Source organism: Juglans microcarpa x Juglans regia, chromosome 6D, assembly GCF_004785595.1.
Source record: "Juglans microcarpa x Juglans regia isolate MS1-56 chromosome 6D, Jm3101_v1.0, whole genome shotgun sequence".
Classification (NCBI taxonomy): domain Eukaryota; kingdom Viridiplantae; phylum Streptophyta; class Magnoliopsida; order Fagales; family Juglandaceae; genus Juglans; species Juglans microcarpa x Juglans regia.
Window position 1 is genome coordinate 8,574,645 of NC_054604.1, and position 22,623 is coordinate 8,597,267.

Here is a 22,623-nt window from a genome sequence, read left to right on the forward strand (position 1 = left end):
AATTCTACTTGCAACAAATTTGGGCTGTTTTCTAATAAAAACAAACAAAATGGAAGTGGAGTCAGATCGGTGGACAAATGGAGATGGATTCCTTCACACACTTCCTCCTACTCTTTCAAAATGATAGCACTTACTGCTACCGCCGTTCTTATCCGCTAGACTGGCTCTCATGATCTTTCAAACACATGCAGACAATTAATGTGTTTCCAAGGTCATAGGGGTAGTAATCTTTACAGATAAAGGATAAAATTGAATGTTCACCGGCAAAACAAAACTAAGAAAAGAAAAACAAAACGCTTGTACACATACTTCATATCCTCCCCCCCCCCCCCCCCCCAAAAAAAAAAAAAAAAAAAGTCAAAAATTTATTAGAAGCATAACAACACACCACCACTTAAAAAGGGCACTCCGTACCTGATATAATCTTGAAGCAGGAAAGTTTCCAACTTGAGTCTGCAAAGTCGCCTTGGGAAGATCCAACAGCTGCTGCACTTTGGAAATTCCTCTTTTGTTTAACAGACTCGCAAGATCGTCACTCATGGATGGCAACATCCATAAGCTGGAGTCCTTATCAAACCATAATCCCTGAAAACAGTTGAAAAAAACATTTAGAGGCATTGAAGGGAAAGTGATATTTCTATAAAATCAAACAAAATGAGCAAAATAAATCCCACAAATTAGAATTTCGGCAATTTATGTGTGTGCACGCTGAAAACAATTGGGGTATATTCACCCCTAATACCGAGAATATGCATGTGAGCCTTCAGCTGGCTGGTGACATCTATCTATATTTTGGAATTTACATAGGGAATAAATTATTAAAACAAAAAAAAGGAGCTTTCATCACAATAACACATGCAAAATACTGTAAAGAAACAGGCAGTAACTGATGTCATTAGAGCGTTGGAGGAAATAGCCATGATTAATATCCTTGGATGATCCCTATAGGTTTGTTAAATCTTTCATTTACTGAAAATACTTAGATATGCAACTGATTTGGAGGATACCTGCATGACCATTTGCAAAAGATGCATGCAAGTCATTGCGCTCAAAAGCCATCCACTGTTTGCACATATATCTATCATGGCCTGGATGATCCGTATACTTTGATCCAACACCGACTTTAAGTCAGTGACATAGTCACTGATTGGTAGTTCTAACTGAGAAAAATGTGCCTAAATCCCACAGAAACGTAGTGTAAGTAAATAGCAAAACTGGAAAACCAGAAATTAGATAGGTACAGATGTTCTAAAATTGAAGTCAAAGACAACTCCAACCTGAAAGAGCAGATTTGCTTTGACATGTGGATCATCCAGCCGATTCCTATCCACCATATATCTCACTCTCTTGGACAATGCTTCATTGTAATTTTCCTAATACAAAAGTTAATACGTACCCCTTAAAAGAACAATTAAGCTGTGGGTAAGCAAGCAATGGATGGCATGAATCTTAGAATTAAAGGGTCCAAAACTTGAGACATCATGTAAAAGTTCATGAACATTCTACAATTAATCACTTATGATGGAAAGACCGTATTGAAACTCAATAAAAAATAAAATTTATCTGGTTTTTTTTGTTCTGAACCTTTAAATCATGATCAGGATAAGAACTTAGCATACCATAGAGATACTATCTCAAGTAGATATAGAACTACCTATAAAAAAAAGTAGATATAGAACTAAAAGTGGAAGTAAAAACTTAAACAAACTAACATAATTCGTATACTTCTTTTCCCCCACCCCTGCTTCTGATTGGCTTACTAGTGAACAAAGAACCAAGTGCTATATAACTTCACAAGGTGGTTGTTTCTTAAAATTCGGCAAAGAGCGAACCATAAGAAAGTTTGGAGATGCTCACCATTTCTTGACATCTAAATCAGTTGTGTAGATTATTTGAAAACATTAGAAAAAACAAAAAAAGGAAAAGAAAATCTAAATTCTCTACATATTTCTCAAAGCACTCCCTAGTGGGCTTCTAGCTTTTGTTACCTCTTTCCAAAGTTCCAACCAGCAGGCATCCATCGCAAACAGTTTCTAAAACCTTAACAGAAATTAGTGTTTATTTTTTTAAATGCAAAAGCACAACACTTGGCCATTCTTTAAAAAGTGTCTTACTCTACAACACTTGGCCATTCTTTAAAAAGTGTCTTACTCTTAAAGCAACACATGAGGTTACTATATAATATGGGCAAAGACTCAGATGCATGACTTATTCCTTCCATGCTTGTCACTATTATTTCATATAAAAAGACAGTCGGGGGTCAAGTTTGGGCTCCTCGTAGTCAGAAGTACCTCATTATGGCGCACAGGAAGTTCATCATACTCAGAGGCAGCAGAGAGTATATGCAGGAACACCTATAATGAAGAGCCTTTCTAAGAGCCATGATTAATAATGGAAGTAAAAGCAAAAACATTGGAAGCACAGCTTACTTCAAGTGATGTATCTGGACCTATATTTGAACCAAACATAGATACAGTCATGTAGCTAAGGTAATACTGAGATGCTATTGAACCCAACATCATAGGCTCCACGCTGTCATCACTCATCTTGATGCATCCACTGTCTTCCAGATCCTCAAACGTGTTTTGCACTAGGCTGCCAAAAATAAAATAGTTACCCATCATAGCAGTGTCACACGTATTTGTTGAGTTGCAAAAAAAAAGAAAAAAAAAATCCATGAGATCAGGTAATTAATTTACCTAGATAAATATGAGCTTAGAATTTCAGGACCTGTATTCTCCAATCCATAGTAAGCTGGATTAACTGTCTGTAGCAAAATAGATGTTAAGAAAATTTTTATCTGCACAATAATATCTTTTTTCTTTATTAGTTAGTCATGTTCTGGATATTGCATGAAAGAAGTTTTGATCATTTTCAGACATTCAAGAGCATCAGTCACAACTTTTCAATACTATCATAAAATACACTTTTAACCTCTACATATAGTGTTACCATATATTTATTTTCTGTAATCACCAAAATTATACCAGTCTACGGAATAAGTAAGTCCAGGTAAGGTAATGGACTGCATCCTCCTTATGGCAAATAGTGCCAGAAATGATCTCCGCATTGATGTGCTCATGCAACTGCTCTTTCAGACTACTCTCAACTGGAAATGGTTCGTACAAAAACTGCATATATATAAACGCCAAAATTATTCTAGTTTCCCAGAAACTAGACAATTTAAGTGACAACATATACAGTCACTACATTGAGTTAACCTTTTTATAGAAGCTCTTTTTGGGTTCATGTACAAGAATGACTGCTTTCCCATGTTGATCAAATTGTGGGCGGCCAGCACGACCCATCATTTGCAAGATATCCGTGATTGGAAAATCAACATATCTCTTTGCCTTTCCATCATAATATTCTGTTCCCTGCAACGAAAACGCAGTTCTCTTCCAAAATAAGGCATGCATGGAATGGAAAAAGGATCTTACCATGGGAAAAGAGAATCATTCTGAGCTAAAAGAATGCCAAAAATTGAAAGGCAATTTTGTATGGCAAAGGGCAATGTACAACAGAAAATACATTTTAATAAAACACTAATTTATCATAAGCATGATGAGCACAATTTGCCACTTAAAATATCTCATGGCTTTGTAAAAGTTATGCAAAGAATCAACTTTAAAACCAACACAAGGCACGTATCAAAATTTAGAAGTGAAGTTCCAAATTTCATGAATGTTGTGGAAATATATGGCAACACTACTAGCATGAGAAACAATTAACAAAAGATTTCAATCTAGACTTTGATTAGGGAGATAAGAAAAAAACCAGAACACCAAGTGAAATTTTTCCCAAGGATTGGGGGTATAAAAGTATTGCTGGGCTTGTCCCAAACCTTATACATATGACTAAGGGTGAACAGTAACCGATACAATCAGACAGAATCGACCAGAATAGGCTGCTGGATGCCAGAACTAGTGGAGAACCGGTCGGTCAGCAGTCCAACGAGGTGGAAACCGATAAGAATTAGTTCAGTTCTCGGTTTGCATAGGGTTCAAACCGGTGAACCGACAGATTATATATATCTATATATATTTATATATATAATTTTTATACTTACATAAAACGAGGCCACATAACTTAAGTAAGTTAAATGGCGTTGTTTCAGTAAAAGAGTAAAATAATAAATAAAAAAAAGGTAAAACAACGCCGTTTGACTTAATAAGCCAAACGACATCGTTTTGGTTTGGGCTGATGCCCTAATCCCCCCTTCTCCATTCTTTGACCGAATCCTCTTGGCACTCCCTCCACCCGATCCGGCGTTCCACTTGTGGCCCAGAACCGCAGATCGGCGGTCCCAAAAGTTGCTCCTCGCATCCCGCCGTCAACCGTCGTGGGAAGTTTGCATATTAAAGTATAATCTTTTCGGCTCCCATTTAATTTGTGATTCTTTCCAATTATTTGGTGTCTAACTTGTTTATCTATCTATGTATAGGCATTTCAAAATTTTGGACCAAATTTTTGAATCCTTTGGATTAGGGGTGAACAGTAAACGTGACCCTATTTCTTGATGTGAGTAATTACATGTTTGATTTGGTGTAATTTTTTGCATGAAAAATGTAAAAATTAGAATGTTGTTCATTGGATATATTGTTGTGAATATGTGATGTTATTGTGATGTGAATTGGGGAAAGATGAGTGAACTATAACCAAATTTAGAGTATCTCGTTTGTTTTCACAAACCATTTCATCTAATCATTATAACTTTTCCAAACTCTCACACAAAATACAATAAACAATTCAACTTTTTCAAATACCAAAACAAAAATTAAAAAATTATATTCTAACAATATTTTATTCAACTTTCATCTCATCTCATCTCATCTGTGTAAACAAACGAGACCTTAAACTTGTGATGTTTGCCATGTTACAAACTTCTTGTTGTGTAATTGTGGTTTTTATTTTCGTGTTTGGGGCTTTTTTTTTTTGTTTTTGTGTTTTGTAATTGTTTTTTTTCTTTCACATGTTAGATGAATTTTTCGTCAACTCCAATTGATATTGACTTAAATGAACCGTCCACAAACTTGGGAGATGATTTGAGAAATCTCCAAACATTAGGACTCCTTAGTGGCCCTACTCATAGTACTTGTCCACTTCCTAAAAGGGGAAGGATCCGTCGTTTGTTTGGGACCATTTTAAGAAGGTAGAGGGTTGTCACATGGATGAGCCTAAAGTCAAGTGTTAACTATTGTGGCAAGTGTAAAAGAGAAACAAGACTTCAACCATGCAAAATCATTTGCCTACATGTCCCAAAAACCCTCATAAACGTGGGTCATGGATAGGTATCAAAAAATATTAATGGGTGAGGCAACTCCCGAGGATGGGGTTGAAGATAGTGTTGAGAGTATGAGTAGGACCCTTGTAACCCACAAGTATAGTGAAGAGGCTATAAGGTTGGTGATTGCAGATATGGTAATTGTAAATTAGTTTCCATTTAGAGTTGTGTCGGTCTAGATGGTTTAGGAAGGTGTGTTGGTCTCTTGAACCTAGGTTTAAAGTGCCATGTCACGTACGGATGTAAGAAATTGCATGAAGTTGTTTGCATTGGAAAAAGGAAAGCATAAAAATTTGTTTAAAGATGGTGGCATGAAGATTTTATTGACTATCGATACATGGAGATCGGTACAAAATCCTAATTATATGTGTCTAGGGAAACTAGTGGGAGGTATGTGGAATCGTGCCTCCTTGAATGGGGCATTGAGAGGATATTCACTTGACTATTGAATAATGAAAGCTCAAATGACCTTGCAATTGAATAATTGAGGCAGCTTTTGACAAGTAATGTGTTTTTTTTTTTTTTTTTTGGGGGGGGGGGGGGGGGGGGGGGGGGGGAATACATTCACATGAGATGTGCTCATATTTTGAACCTGATTATGAATGAGGGTTTGAGGGAGTGTAATGATGCCATCACAACGGTTCATAATGCAGTTAGATACGTGAGTTCCTCCCCCGCAATATTAGATAAGTTTAAGAGATATGCAGAAAAATAGAAGATTGATTGTAAGAAAATGTTGTCCCTTGATGTGCCACTCAATGAAACTTAACATACATGATGTTGGAATCAACTGAGAAGTTTGAGAAGGCTTTTAGGTGCATGGAGAGTGAGGATTATAATTTCCTCTTACTTTGTTGATGGACACATGGGTCCACCTAGAGCTGAGGAGTGAGAGGCAGTGTGGATGTTTGTAAGATTTTTAAAAATGTTCTATGATGCAACTACGAGATTATCTAGTTCTTTGTATGTCATGGCCAACATGAGTTTTCAAGAGATTTGAAAACTCCAAAAAGAATTGATTAGGCTGATCCAGAGTGATAATCATTGTTTGACGAGCATGGCCACAAGCATGACAAGGAAATATGATAAATATTGGCTGCAGACCGCGCCGAGGTTCATTGTTCAGCTGGGAAGGAAACGAGAAGATTGACCCACCACACATGAGGAGCAATGGCCAAGCAAGTTGTTAATGTTGATTGCAATTGTGCTCGATCCATGTAGCAAGTTAGGGATTCTTAATTTCCACTTGAGAAAATTCATGATGAGACTCGGGCTGAAGGGTTGGTGTCAAGTATGAGATAGTCATTAGTGGATTTGTATGAAGAGTATAATGCGATATTCAGGTCTACCACAACTAGCCGATAGAATGAGCCCCTTCCGAACTCTACAATCATAGTTGATGGTAGGCGATGCTGAGACACGATAGTATGATGAGTGGGATCAAGCATTCTCCACTTTGGGATCTACCTCTGCCAAAATAGAGGTGGATCAGTAATTATCAGATGGTTGTGACGCCCGGACCCCTTTTGACTTGTTGATTTGGTGGAAACTTAATGAGGCTAAATATCCTATACTTGCAAGGATTGCACGAGACTTGTTGGCCATGCTTGTTTCCACCATTGCATCCAAGTCAGCATTTGGTAAGGGAGTACGTGCGTTTGATCCTTTTCGGAGTTTGGAGGCCTTTATTTGTGCTCAAAATTGGTTGAAACATCCGTTGCATTGATATTTGAGAGTCCATGGATAATGTGGAGAGCTTCATGATGGAATCGGGGTAATGTTACGATATTAATTCAATATTCATTTGCTTTTAGAATTTATTTTTAATATTTTCCAACATCATAATTCACTAATATTTGATGTTTTCTTTTTATATATGTTTCTATATAGAGTTGGGCACACAATCAAATGTCACAATCATTGATGAAGATTGAAGCATCATGAGTGAAGACTCAAGAATATATATTCATCTTATGGGTCTGTAGTTGTAAAACTTTTATTTAGTTCACAATTTTTATTTTTTCTATTTGTGAGTGAATTTGAGACTTGATAATTTGGTTTGTAACCTTTCTTTTGATAAGTTCTTGGTTTGTAACATGTATTATACATCTAGCGGAGTTTGAACTTTGAAGGGGTGGATGGTGGCTGAAGTGGTGGATGGTATCATGGTGTTGTTGTTGTTACCTTTTTTTTTTTTTTTTTTTTTTTTGAATTATTTATCTAGTATGTATTTACTATTTGTAATTTTTTTTATTAACCTAACATTAAAAATGGAGTTCAAAAATTAAAATGGAACTTAAATATTAAAACTGGCCTTTAAAATGACACTACATTAAATTAGGACTTTAATTGGGCCCCAAAATACTCAAGACAGAGACAAAAAAGGCCCAAACCGATGAACCAACAGCAGCCTGGACACTTCTCTACCCTCATTTTGGTTGGTTCAGTCGGTTTGGGCCACTAAAATGGCCAGTCGATTTTTCCCCCCTACATATGACATCATCTGTACAAGCTAGGAACTTTCACAGTTGAAACATATCACATAACAGAGATAAGAGAGGAAGACTTGGAATCAACCATGAATATCTCTTGCATGTGAAAGAAAAAGCACAACTATCTCTCACCTTCAACGTGATATGATTCTGCAAATGTTCAAGTGACAAAATGATGAAGTAACTTGAAGAAAAAAAATTGAAACCTACCTTTTTTTAAGCATATCTCTAATCAAAATTTGAAACATGTTAAAAAATGTTAGGATTTCGTTTGTTTTTTACAGACTTACTGAAAGAAGAAAATTTGAAACATTTTGGAGGTTAAAACATTGTATTGGATTTTGAAATTCCATTGGAAATCCAATACAATGTTACGACAGCCCAAATCTGTCTATATCAATTCAGGCAGGCTCACAAAACAAGTGAACTTAATTTGAGAAGAAGGAACATTTTTGAGCATATTGATAGGGTGCTTGAACTGGCCTATGAAGAGCAAAGGGCACTAAACTTGTAAATCCGACACAGAATAATTTTCTGGATAAATATTTTTTTTATTGGATTGGATGCTGGGAACAAAGTGCCGACTAATTCCAGGGGTGCATGGGCCCTCCGTAAGGAGTTTTCCAAAAGTGCATCTAGGGTAATTCAAGGGGAAATTCCCTCAATCTAATGGCCCCTTGAAATTGTTTGCACCTAAGAATTGAATCTTAGACCAGGAGGGAGTATACCAACAAGACCAAGGTCCTTAGCACTTGAGCCAACCCATAGGGGCTTTTTCTGGATATATATCTCAGACTAACACTTAGTTACTTTTTAATCCTTACCATACTTTTAAAGGAAAAAATGTGTAACATAGAAAAGGTCAAACTTCCAAAAAACACCCACTGCAAAATTCTGGCAAGTCAAATTATATTTATGACAAGTTCTTAGACCATCAAACCAATAGACAAACACCATATTTAATTTTCCTCACCTTGATAATGACCAGATGAGCGGGAAGGTTCACACCCCATGCCAATGTGCTGGTACAAACCAATACCTGCATTGTATGATGTACCTCATCAGAACGAAGAGTTAAAACTTATTCATCCTTTTTTGCCCCGACCAGAACAATAATGAAAGAATATTCATGTGACAGAGTAGTGCCTGAATCTTGTTGTTTGCAAAAAGTTCCTCTACAAGCGATCTATCCTTGTCATTCAGACCTGCATGGTGTAACCCGATGCCAAATTGTAAGGTGTGCCTCAGGTTCTGATCAGTGATCTGAGAAAGAACCATCTGAAGTGCTTCTTCTAGAATATTAATAAACTGCCTTGGTTGTTCGTCTGAAGCTGCAAACTTCAGTAATACAAAAACAGAACAATTAAATGGTACTGGAAATCTAATAATCCATATTCAAGGCATGAAATGGATCTCACCTGAATGAGGTCCAAAGCAGTTAGCCTTGTCTGACGACGAGATGAAACAAATATCAGAACTGGTTTTGTAGGTGAATGGGTGCATATAGCAGCATATGCTGGTTTATTCATGCTATTCATCCTTGGGCAGTAGAACTTTCCAGGATATCCCTGTTCACAGAAACAGAGGCATTAAAATTGTAGCATGCAAATGTTAAAGCCCTCAATCAATTTTTATATCAACCATAAGAAAGGATCATAAACGAGGGTTATCAGTCACTACCTCATTTGGGCATCAAAACTAGCATTATGGTTTGAACAAGTTCACCCGCACAAATCCAGAGCAAAAGATCCTCAATATATTTTTTTTTTTTTGATACGTAAGCAAGAATTTTATTGATGAAAGAATCTCAATTTTATGGTAGTAGTTATTGTTAAAAGTTTTTTCCAGATAAGCTTATGAAGATTCCATATTATAGGCAGGAGAATATATCCTCCGTTTTTTCTCGTCTATTCTAACAAATTAAATGCCGAATGGTTGCTGTTAATCAGGGTAATAAGGCAGGTCATGTTCTGTAATATACTTTCAACAACTATTAGTACCAACATGATAGGATGTTTATCTCTCAACTATAGAACTTGATCAACGGTTCTTATCATAATTGTGTATCAAGTGTAAAATAAGGCAACACTTAAACATGCATTAAATTATTACTCACTTCATTATAAGAGTGAATCAGACATAGTGAAGTACCATGGAAGACTCACAAATACGTCTTTGCAAGCATATATGCTTGACATGTTTGTAATTTATAACACCCATTAAGACAATAAAAATGAGATATACATAAGCTATGATTCGCTTTATAAGAAAGAATACATATTATACCACTCTATTCTGTAGTTCCAAATCCTGGAAAAGCAAGCCATATCTTCTTGCATGTACTTCAAAGGGAAAATAAAAGCCCAATACTTGCTAGATAACCATTGATAAAAATTCAGATACTCTCAACATCCCATATGGGTCTTACTCCATTTTTTTTTTCTTTTGGTCCTACTATGTACATCTCAAAAAAGTCAAAGCATTACTTTTGAAAGAGGGCAATTCTGGAGGATCATAACTGAATTATGAATTGTCAAAACATTATTTTCCCCCATAAAAATAGTGCCTTTTTCCAAAGCACATGCTTTTGAGGATGGAGGGAGTTATATCATAAAATAGTAAATATAATTGAAGAATGGATCAAGAAATATCAGACATTATGATAATAAAGAATGACAACCAATGAGAAGCACTACTTCAACTCGCCTGTATATGAACTTCAAGAGGTACAGGCCTCACACTTGGCTTGAAGTTGAAAAGTCCGGTTTCCCCAACACCCAACCAATCAGCTAAATCGCTAGATTAAAAGAAGTACATCAGAAAATTACAAAGTGAAGTCATTGAGCCTAGAGGGTCAGAAACATGTTCCTTTTTATAATAAGTAAAGGTACGGTTTTTTATTAAAATCACAGTGGCCGCACCCCAAGTAAATTGGGGTATACAAAAGGGAATGAATATCTTAAGGAGCACATAGCATGAACTGGTAAAATTCACAGAGGATGCAAATCGCATGTTGTTGTGGACTGTAGCCCATTTGTGCAAAGAATTAAGCATAATTGTTTTCTAAATTACTGGCCCTACGTACAAAGGGCCCATCCTCTCAACATCTTTACCCATTTTTGCCCCAGTGACCCTCCCAAGCCACCATTAACTCAGTAATGTAATTCTTTGAAAGTAGCTCGGACCAATTTTTTATACAGAATTTAATGCTATTAAAAAGTTTCAAATGTAGACAGAAATAGGGGGAAAACTATTCTCACTGAAGACCAAATAATTGAGGATGAAAGACAAGCATATTAATGGTAACTCTACACCAAAAAATTAAAAATTTAAATTGATTAGTACTTTTTTATAAGTAAATTGATAGTATTAATACTTGAGCTTGACTTCTGGATGTTATTGAAGGTTTCATAAGATAGACAGGGAAGCGAGATCTGATAGAAGAAGCAAGAGCATTCTGTTGATTTAGAGAAACTATCAAAATAAGCACAACCATACCCCGCATTTGCTAAAGCAGTAGACAGGCCTACAAATCGTACTGCACGCTCTGTTTGTGATGATATGTATCTCATCCTTGAAACAATAACCTGGAAACATTTAGTTATGAAATTGAGCATGAGAATTAAAGCGAATAGAATAAGGTTTGTCGACTAATGAAAGAAGAAAAGAAACAAAATATCAAATCAAATGAACTGAGAGATTTCTATGCTATTTTCTGCTGGACATTTTTGTCCCCTCCATTAAGAAATTTGGAAAATTTACCATTTTGCCAGCTAACATTATCTACTCTTCAAAAGAAACGGATAAATTTATTTCCTTGGCACAGTAACATCAAAGTAAGCCATTGTAACTACCAAATCTAGCAACTCTCTGCATCAAGAGACATACTAGAGCAGGGGCTTCTAAAACACATTCGAGTCTCTTCAACTTTTGTGTAGCTTTCAATTTGATGCTTTCAATTTGATTCCCAAGGTTTCAATTTAAGCATCAACACATTAGCCTATGGCTTTGCTGTCAATGTAGCCCTTCCATTTGATCCATCAAATTCTATGCCTTCTAAGTATATAAAATGATGCGATATAAAAATAAAATAAAATAAAAACAAAAAAAACGATGAAAGTTGGGAAATTACATTTTGCAATATACACCCTCAGTTAATATCTTACCCTAAGATGAAAAAAGCCACAGGGCATAATCTTAATGATAGACCTTAACGGAAGACGCAGAATGAAACCTATTAGTAGTTTTACGTTGCACATTGCAAAAGGAGGGGTAGTTCGAGGGTGCAAAGTGTAATTATCTCCGGAAAATTTTGGTAACTATGATTTTCCATGATTTTATAAAGGCACATAAAACATGGCCACGCTCCACTGAAATGACGTTTAAAATAGAGTTGTGGCTGCTGAAAGAACCTGGCAAATGACTTCCGACCTCCAACCCCAAGATCATTGGCCACCACACCAAAAAACTCACCAAACACCCACAGATGTCACAGAAACTACCCAAAACCACTACCAAACATCACCAACATAAACATATCAAAAAAAGGAAAGAAAACCCAATCAAAGAGCCACCACCACTGATCAAATTTCCCAAAATCAGAAAGCCTCTCCATCAAACACAACCCACCAACCACCAGAAATATCCATAAACAACCTAAACAGACACAAAAGCCCTGTTGGAAACACCTAAAACCCCTTAACACCGCCAAAACACCCTCACCTCCATACCTCTGCCATAACAACATCATTTCTGTGGGGCGACTGTTCAATTTATTTGATCCAAAACTTGGAAAGTTTACAAAAAAATCACTGTTTTGTACACTTACCTGTCTTTCAACAGATCCTGACTGTGGACTACATTGACAACAAAAACAAATTTTCTGAGTTTTTAACTTCTCAAAGTCAAACTTCTAAGACCAAACTGACGGTTCAAAAAAATTTGAACTGATCAAAATTCACCCTAGCCTTTGTTTTAATATTATATGTTATAGATTAAAAGCATCACTCAAGAAAATGCCACAGCAATTGGTAAGTAATACCTCAAGGATTGGGCCACGATCAGCTCCCAATAAGTGAATCTCATCCAAAATCATAAGCCCAACCTATTGAGCAGATCGTACGCATTAATGTCTAGCAGCCATCCACCAATTAAGTATTGTAATATAAAAAATATATATATATATATATAATAAAAGGAAAACAAATCCCATTATGAACAATAATGATTAATAGATGGACCTTTTTGACGTAGCTTCGACTATGCCAATTACGACTGATACCATCCCACTTCTCAGGAGTAGATATTATGATATCAGCTGACAAGAGGGCCATCAAATCTGGAGTATAATCTCCAGTCATTTCAACCTGATACAAACATCTTGTTAATACAGGCACCATATGTTAAAACATATCAATGACTAATAAATAAATGCAGTCACCATCTCCTTCCCAAGCTGAGAGACAAGTCGCTTTTTCCAATCATTCATTCTTTCCCGAACGATAGCCTTCAATGGTGCGATATAAATAACCTGAATTCAGGCAGCAATTTAAGCATATTGCAACCTATAGTATAGCAACATACAGGGGTAGTTTGGTTATTCTACTGGGGTAGTTTGGTTATTCTACTATATGGAACCCTTCTCTATTCGATATGTAAGAACCAGATTTTATTGAAACATAGAAAGAGGCGTAGCCCCAATACACAAGTATACAAGAGAAAACACCAAATTAGGAGAAGTGATGGATACAAGGAACTCATGAAAACTAACTCAGCGCAAAGAAATAATGTTTCTAAAAATAGACTTCTGAGTTCTTCTAATGAGCATTCCCGATCTTCAAAGCTCCTGTGATTCCTTTCCCTCCAAAAGCACCACAAAAGACATAAATACTCTATAGCTAGCTAGAAGATTACCACCCTCTCAAGGCATCACCCATGCAAGACCAACTCTACTTAGAAGTCATCCCATGGAGCCCAAGCAACATCACAATGAAGTAGCAAGTAATCCAACGTTTCACCACTCCTTTGACACATGCAACACCAATCGGTTAGAATAATAAAATGTTTTCTTATATAATCAATGGTCAAGATCTTCCTAAGGGAAACTGTCCAAACAAAGAACGCAGCCTTCAGAGGTGCATTACTCATCCAAATATTCCTCACTAAACAGTCATAGCCTCATAAAAAGAGCATACAAAGAAGTTCCCTTTCTTAGAGGGGGTACAATGCATCTTATCTACTTCCTTGTTGCTTACTCCGTAGAGTAAAGCAAAATGAAAATTTAGTGAAGGCACCAACTTCCCAATCTTGGGTTGCTCTAAGGAAGCTAACATTCCACTATAATGAACCACAAGTGACTCCATTAACTCAGCTGCCGAAGCCTCTTGCTCATGCACAATCCTAAAAACTGTAGGGAAAGCATTCTCGAGGGCCATGTCTCCGTACCACCTATCCTACTAAAATCTGATCCCAAAGCCATCACCCACCACATATCTGGTATGTCTAGAGAATCCCCCCCCCCCCCCCCCCCCCCCACTCTTCTGATACTCTTCCACAACCCCACTCCATGGGCTCCTAGTGCTTCATTGGAATACAAACATCCCCAGGCATCCCTCCATACTTGGAATCAATCAAATCTCTCCACAAAGCCTCCCCCTCCTCCCCTTGTGCTTCATTGGAATACTAACCTCACCAAGCACCTCCATACTTGGAGTCAATATCATCTCTCCACAAAGCCTCCCCATCCTGATGATGGGAGAGCCTGGTCATCAATGGTCAAGAGAGATATCGTTGGTTACTCTTGCTTACTGCTACTCATCCTCGTGTGACTAAATGTGTCTTTCTTGGTTACTCTACAACCCAAAAGGATCATTGCTACAATCCTGCTCTTCAACCGATGTCACATTTGTTGAGTCTCCCCCCTACTTTCCCAATGTTCCTTTTTCATGTGGTTAAACTCCCGTGCCACCTACTTAACAAATTCCACTACCCATTCAATTTTTATCAAGTCCCAATCCTGCTCAGAAGAATGAGGATGAGGTACTTTGTGCGTTAAGAGGAAGAGGATGAGGAACTTAGTGTGTTAAGAGGAAGAGGATGAGGAACTTAGTGTGTTAAGAGGGATGGACAAAGACAAAGCACCGGGTCCAGATGGTTTCTCAACAGCTTTCTTTCAAGCTTGTTGGGATATTTTTTGGGAGGACATCATGAAGGTTTTTCTCGAATTTCACACGTCAATGAAATTTGAGAAAAGTTTTAACGCTTCATTCATTGCCCTTATTCCAAAAAGGACAAGGTCAGTGGAGGTGAAAGATTTCCGCCCCATAAGTCTGGTGAATGGGGTATACAAGATCATTTCAAAAGTTCTAGCTAGTCAGATGAGTGAAGTCATGGGGAAGATAATCTCGAAGTCACAAAACGCCTTTGTCAAGAGAAGACAGATTCTTGACTCCGTACTCATTGCCAATGAATGCTTGGACAATAGAGTCAGAGCCAGCACCCTGGGTATTGTTTGTAAATTGGATATGGAGAAGGCATTTGATTATGTTAATTGGAACTTTTTGGTGTATATTCTTGGTAGATATGGTTTTGGGGAGAGATGGTGTCAATGATTGAAATATTGCATCACAACTGTTAGATTCTCGATTTTGGAAAATGGCTCCCCTGAAGGTTTCTTTAATTGTTCTCAGGGTTTGAGAAAAGGGAACCCTCTGTCCCATTTCTTGTTTGTTTTAGTAATGGATGTGTTGAACAGAATGTTGAAGGCGGCGACAGATAAGGACTTTATCTCGGGTTTGCTTAAATGTCTCTCACCTCCTCTTTGCTGACAACACGCTAATTCTCTGTGAGTCAAATCCCGACCAGATTTGCTCCTTGGGGGCACTATTGCTTTGTTTTGAAGCTGCCTCTGGCCTTGAGGTGAATCTATCTAAATCTAAAATGGTTCTTGTTGGCTTGGTTGATAACTTAGGTGAAATGGCTACTATCTTGGTCTGCAAGGTGTCATCCTTGCCTATGAAGTATCTTGGTCTTCCCTTGGGAGCTCCTCATAAATCCAAGGTAATGTGGGATGTGATTGTTGAAAAGATTGAATGTAGACTGGTGAGTTGGAAGATGATCTATTTGTCCAAAGGTGGTAGAATCGAGAGCACATTATCTAATCTCCCAACATATTTTTTTTTTATCTTTATTCCCTTTGCTTGCAAGGGTGGCGAATAGATTGGAGAAGATTTTTCGTAATTTCTTGTGGGGAGGCTTAGAGGATGAGAAAAAATTCCTCTTGATTAAGTGGGATAAGATCTGCACCCCTTTATCTTGTGGTGGTTTGGGGATCAGAAAGTTGAGAACCTTCAATAATGCACTTTTAGGGAAATGGCTATGGCGGTATCATCGGGAAGGGAATGCTCTTTGGAAGAATGTTATTGATGTCAAATATGGGAGTATTTGGGGAGGATGGTGCTTAAATAAAGTAAGAGGGGCACATGGAGTGGGAGTTTGGAAATTTATTCGGAATGGATGGGAAGATTTCTTCAGCAATTTCAGATTTGAGGTGGGAAGGGGAACACGAATCAGATTCTGGCACGATATTTGGTGTGGTGATGTTGCCTTGAAGAATGTTTTCCCTTCTCTTTATAGGATTGCGTTGGATAAGGATGCTTCAGTGGTTGATAACATGGACATTTCTGCTGGTTCTCTTCAATGGTCCATGAGGTTTATTAGAGCTGTCCAAGATTGGAAGGTTGGAGATATCACAGAATTTTACAAGCCAAACGGGAGGACAGGTTGCTCTGATTCATTCAAGGAGCATTTGGAGGAGTAACATCTCAGTCAAGTCCTTTTATCAGCCCATTCTTCCATCGTTTTCCCTTAGAAGAGCATTTGGAGGAGTAACGCTCCACTTAAGGTTGCTTTCTTTGGCTGGCTGGCCTCTCATGGGAAAATTTTGACTATTGATAAGCTGAGAAAGCAGTCTTTTGATAATGGATTGGTGCTTTATGTGTAAAAGAAATGGAGAAACAACGGATCATCTTCTTCTATATTGTGATGTGATTAAGGCTTTATGGGATGAAATCTTTACTAGGCTTGGGATTGCTTGGGTCATGCCTAGGAGGGTGGTCGACTTTTTGTCATGTTGGAGAGGAATTCAGGGCAATCGTCAAATCGCAGCTGTTTGGAAGATGGTGCCTCCATGCTTAATGTGGTGTACTTGGAACGAAAGGAATGGTTGCTGCTTTTATAATAGGGAACGTTCGATGGGAGAGTTCAGGGACTTTTTCTTTCATGCATTGTTACTTTGGGCTTCGGCTATTGTATTGAATGGGATTAGTTTTCATGACTTTTATGCTGCTTTTCACAGCACTTATTTTGTAATTAGGTTCATCTCTTGTATACTTCAAAATACAAACAAAAGTAACTAAAAAAAAAAAATTAAAATATGGAAGCAAACAAAAGGGCATAGCCCCAGTACACAGGAATCTATTAGAGCTACGGAAAAAAAGAAAGAACAATGGAAAGCTGGAAAAAGAAAAAGAAAAAACTAATATCAAAAGCAATCCTCTTCTATACTATGCATGAAGAAAACTTGAAGGCATACCTTCATGTCAGGCTGAGTATTAAAGAGGTGAAGCATGGCAAGCTCAGCAGATATGGTTTTCCCACTTCCAGTGGGAGCTCCTAACAGCACATTGTTGTCAGTGTGATAAAGGACATGGAAACTCTGCCCAATAACAGCAACATAATAATACAAATTCAAACTGTTACTAATCTGAAACCAATAAGTATTAAATAACAAAACCTGCAGTGTAAATTTTCAACCAAACCTGTGTTTGTATAGGATTAAAATGTGAAAACTTGTACAAGGCTTCATAAGTACTGTTGCCCAGTGAAGTCACGGGGAGAGGTTTTAAATCTAGAAGTTCTGTGTGTGAAGTACAAGCCTGAACAAAGAATAATCTTCATATGAGACAGTGCCTTGGCAGGAGAAATTTGGACACAATGCTGCTATAATGTGAATGTGCCTTAAGTTTAGAAAATAAAAAATCAATACCTCTGGCAGCGCTAGATTATGGAAAGAAATGGTGTAGAAAGCCTCAGCATGCAACCAAGAATCAGAAACAGCACGGATATAATATTGGGGTGGATGTGGTTCAAATATTGGCACAGTGAAGGACAGCTTCTGAGGTTCGCCTCTGGCCATCCGCTTTGTCAGAGTGAAAAGTTCTGAGTAGTAGATATGATCGTTCTCTGAGTCCTGTTTAAAAGATTCATTTTGGTATTCAATGTAGACGTAGCAAAATATGAAATATAGTTATTACCATGTAGAATATGAAAATAGGTGAAGCCATGACCCATGGGGAAGTAACATTAAAACTTAGTAAGAGCATATTTTCCAACGGAAGAAAGAGAACAAACAATAAAAAAATTGGGGCAAGAAATTAGATCAGTTTTAAATGAAGCTAGGATTATTATGACCAATTTGTTGAAAACATGCATGAAATTTTTCCAAAATTAAGCTTGTACAAACAGTTTAGTCTTATATTACTAATCACCATTATAAAATTTAGAAATGGCAGAGGTTTTTGAGAATCTAAATTCATCAACCTTTAAGATTTCAAAAATTGAGTACCTTATAAAGATATTTTTCAAGCCCATAAAAGAGAGGCTTTTACACTTTACCTTCTTGGTAACTTATCTTAAGGAGTCATTCACTTAAATTATAATTAAAGAAAGAGTGAGTCTTCACCTCAACCAGAATCCACCAACGCTCAGTAACACCATGGAAACGATCTTTCCATATAAACTCTGGCATTATATGGAGATCCACCTGAGAATTTATATTGATCCCATAAAAAATGACACTTTTAATTTCACACGACTAGGTGGAAAGTTCTGGTGTCAAAAAGTTTGAAAAAAAGAAAAACATTCTCCATAAAGTTACCTTCAAAACAGTTCTGGTGATCGGACTTACAGTTGCTGATAACTGAATCCATGGGAAATATCCTAAACATTGCTTAACTAACTGCCATGTCACAAAGAAAAGAAAGAAAGAAGGTTAATTAGGATCTAATTCTTATATAATCCAATAGCTTCAAGATATTAGAGCATCAGTCCACAAAATGAGCGTACCTTTCCTCCATTTGCATAACGAATCAATGCTCCAATGTCCTTTTCCTGCATCTCCTGCAGGCGATCCAAGTCAGCCCCTCGCTCTTCAAGCTTCCGAAGTATCTGGACCAACCGAGAAACATAACTATACAAGGCAACAAAAGAACGTTTTGAGCAGATAGTAGGAAAAAGGTCTATGGGACAAACTTCTGATGAAATATCCTTTTCAAATTGTCTAAGGGGATGTAGATGGGGCCAAATTTTCCGATCCACAGCCTTGCAATATTCCAACATGAACAAAGACATCTCACACCAGCCTCTTCGCAAACAAATTTCAAATAAAGCTCTCATAATACGAGCCAAGCTTGCGCTTATATATGCAGCATCAGAAACCAATGAGAAGGTATCAATTGAGCCTCGAGATATGTACAACTGCAAATAAAATAAACAATATATTATTCATTAAATATCTCCTTTTCTTTCACTTTGTAGCTAGCAAACATTGTCAATATCCTAAAAAAAGAAACAAACAAAACAAAACCAAAAGGAAAAAGGTAACCTGAATGAGAATGGAAATTTTGCCATGCTTATTTGAAGGACCACCTTTAACTTCTAACGGGCATGATGTCCGCACCAATGTCTCTAACTCATTCTGTTCCTCTTCTCGAACAGCAATGTTTTCAAATTCAGAAGAGTGGGCCACCATGTCAATTACCTACAGCAGCAACAAATAGGTACCACTTACAAGAATGATAATGTTTCTTTAAGTAAATAAAGCAACCACAAAACAGAAGAAGAATAATCACGCAAAAATTGGAGAATGACACTTGTACACTATATTATTGTGGTTGCCTCTATGTTTTTCTTTAAATAAAAGTTAAACAGTATAGTAAAAAGTAACAAAAAAGGGAACATCAAGACACAGACAGAAACATGTAGCAAATGCAACAGGTCACAACAAACAACCTCGCTATCATTCATGTGGCGTCTCAACATTTCATTGTAAGTTTCAACACTAGAGTATTGAATATAAAAGTGGCTTGCAATGCGACCAAGCTCAGTACAGTAAAAATTGCCACTTTTCTCATCAAAGCGCATCATCTTTGCTTTATCAAGTGCACGTGCAGCATCTGTTACAAGAGATCTTTGCTTTAAACTTAACGAAGGATCTGCGACAACCTGCCAAAACAAGTCGAGAAGCAACTTATTTAAGAACCAAAACCAGGAAGAAAAACCCAAAAATATGTTCAACAAGTGAAATGGGAAGGCAACATGTCAGACAAGACTTCCTAAACAAATGTTCATAGTATATGCATTATCAAGATGTTCCGCCAAAGAGGGGAGAGCAAAAAACTGTAAAGACGAAGCTGCCACATGAATATACCAATCAAGAATTATGCAGCCTATGACTAATTTTTGTTTTTTTGTTTTTTTTTTTTTTTTTGGGGGGGGGGGGGGGGGGTTGGGAGGAAGTTAAATAAATAAATAAAAGTAGAATCCAAAACAGTGATAAAAAATGTTCAACCACATGTTTCTATCTTTAATTCTCAAACGAGACTTTATAAGGAAATAGGCTATATCAGATCTTAACATCACATTTCAATCAGGAATAAATAACTATATATACATACAATATACATGTGTATATAAATTGATATTGATTTACATGAACAGACACACCATACCTCATCCCATCCAATACCATATGCCAGAGGATTCAACCTCATCCTTATAAAAAGATATGTATATCCAAGCCATGCGCAAGCTTCCTTAACATTAGTTACTGTACCCAACGCTACTTCTGCGTTTAAATTATCTTTCAAGGAGCTAATAAACTGCACATATGAAGAGAGAAATCACGAAACATGAAAAGTAAGCCAATTACTAACAAGATATCCCAACATTTATTGCATGATGAGCAAAGATTTGCACTTTAGGAAGAACACATGAATAGCAGCATCACTATATCAATGACCCTAAACCACACAACACACTGTATATTATCTCTCTTTTTAATTCCTGCTTTGACAAACAACCCAGGTACTTAACTTGTTAATTTGCACTAGCTCAGAAAAATATAGGGGCTCATGATAAATACAGTTTGAATGGAATTTGAATTTTCCAGTCCAATTACCCTTGTTAACTTGAATAATAGTCAGCATAAAGATTACTCTTATATCATGTATATTTTGTTTGGTGTCAATCCAGTCGCTTGAATCATAAACAGCATTCTCAATCCACTAATTTCTATCAAAGTGGCTGTTGTTGTGTTTCCAACCAATTCAAGTACAATATAAGCAAAAATGTCCAATTGTTAATACAAGCTGTTTAATAGTTAATAAACCACAGGAGTAAATTTTAACAAAACAATTTTTTCTTTCGTATCTTTTCTTGTTTTTTTCTCTTCTCTTTATCAGGCACTGTCAGGGAAATTTATACCCACATGGATGGCATGCAGTTAAGTTTCATTGCAGTGGATGTATTTCTTGATATATGATACCAATCAAAAAATAAAGTGCCATAATTCTGTGTACACTTCCACAAACCTACCAAAAATTTATTCTACCTCTAAAGTGACCAAAACTTGCAGCATTAACAAAATTTGGACCAATTACAGTACTTCAATCAATATGAGTTTTAATTGCTGTGAACTTCTACAAATTTCCATTTATATATTCTACCCACCAGCTAACAAAAGACAAATACAAACGGCAACCCTTGCTAAGAAAAAATGAAAATGCTTACATAAAGTTAGCTGTGAGCCCACTTTCACAAACAAGCCTTGTAGACTTAGAGTCACAGTAAACAGAAACCCTTGATAAGGTAAATTTTATTCAAAGGAACAAAGGGGCACAACCCAAGTACAAAGGAAGCATACAATAGGAAACACCTAGCTGTACAGATTAAGAAAAGAAACACAACTCCATGAAGTCTAGAAAGCTATAAGCACCGAAACTATTACATGCCACATCCACAAATAAAGGGCATTGAACACAATGATTCTTGATTCTAGCACTATCCTGTCACAATCTTCCAAAGTTAAGCATTGCCTTCCTACCAAATACACCACATCAAACACAAGGGGACCACTCTCCAAACATTTAAATTGCAATGGCTACTAACACGACTATGGTGCCGTTTGGATAGTGACTTGAGATGAGATAAAAGTTGAATAAAATATTGTTAGAATATTTTTTTTTAATATTATTATTGTTTTGGGAATTGAAAAAGTTGAATTATTTATTATATTTTATGTGAGAATTTGGGAAAGTTATAATGATAAGATGAGACAAGACACTTTCACTATCCAAATGGGGTGTATGCCAACAAGCCATAAAATCTACTAGAGCATAATCCATTCAATCCCAAAGGTATGAAATATTGATTCCCATAGATCCCAAGCCACCTTTCAGCAAAGCATAAGATGACCAATGCTTTCTCCACCTTGCCAATAACATACAACACCAGTCCAGTACTACGCAGTTCCTCTTTCTCAAGTTATCTACAATTAATATCTTCCTTCGCATTGCCAACCAAACAAAGAATGTTACCCTTGATGATGCCTCTCTCCAAATATTCTTCCAAAGGAAAACACATGGCATAAAGACTTTAACTCAAAGATTCGTCTTTGGAAGAATCTAGCATATCTTATCAGCTCCACCTCCTCTCAGCTTGCTCTAATAAAAGTACCACTCCATCAGCGTCCATTCTCAATCTGCATAAGTTCTACTACCGACGGTTCCC

At 36.9% G+C, this 22,623-nt stretch overlaps 1 protein-coding gene across 1 annotated transcript in view; it reads right to left on the bottom strand.

Annotated features, from left to right (window-relative positions):
• LOC121234209 (DExH-box ATP-dependent RNA helicase DExH14) overlaps positions 1 to 22,623 on the bottom strand; it is a 44,643-nt gene that overhangs the window by 2,588 nt on the left and 19,432 nt on the right. Inside the window, 26 exon segments of the mRNA XM_041130060.1 lie at positions 415 to 585; positions 1,008 to 1,175; positions 1,278 to 1,373; positions 2,292 to 2,354; positions 2,430 to 2,595; positions 2,700 to 2,767; positions 2,988 to 3,131; positions 3,222 to 3,377; positions 8,750 to 8,815; positions 8,923 to 9,114; positions 9,195 to 9,344; positions 10,483 to 10,573; positions 11,275 to 11,363; positions 12,818 to 12,880; positions 13,017 to 13,142; positions 13,217 to 13,306; positions 17,369 to 17,491; positions 17,595 to 17,711; positions 17,822 to 18,025; positions 18,518 to 18,598; positions 18,713 to 18,793; positions 18,901 to 19,002; positions 19,087 to 19,311; positions 19,439 to 19,594; positions 19,846 to 20,058; positions 20,565 to 20,714. Coding sequence (XP_040985994.1) covers positions 415 to 585; positions 1,008 to 1,175; positions 1,278 to 1,373; positions 2,292 to 2,354; positions 2,430 to 2,595; positions 2,700 to 2,767; positions 2,988 to 3,131; positions 3,222 to 3,377; positions 8,750 to 8,815; positions 8,923 to 9,114; positions 9,195 to 9,344; positions 10,483 to 10,573; positions 11,275 to 11,363; positions 12,818 to 12,880; positions 13,017 to 13,142; positions 13,217 to 13,306; positions 17,369 to 17,491; positions 17,595 to 17,711; positions 17,822 to 18,025; positions 18,518 to 18,598; positions 18,713 to 18,793; positions 18,901 to 19,002; positions 19,087 to 19,311; positions 19,439 to 19,594; positions 19,846 to 20,058; positions 20,565 to 20,714 — 3,351 coding nt within the window.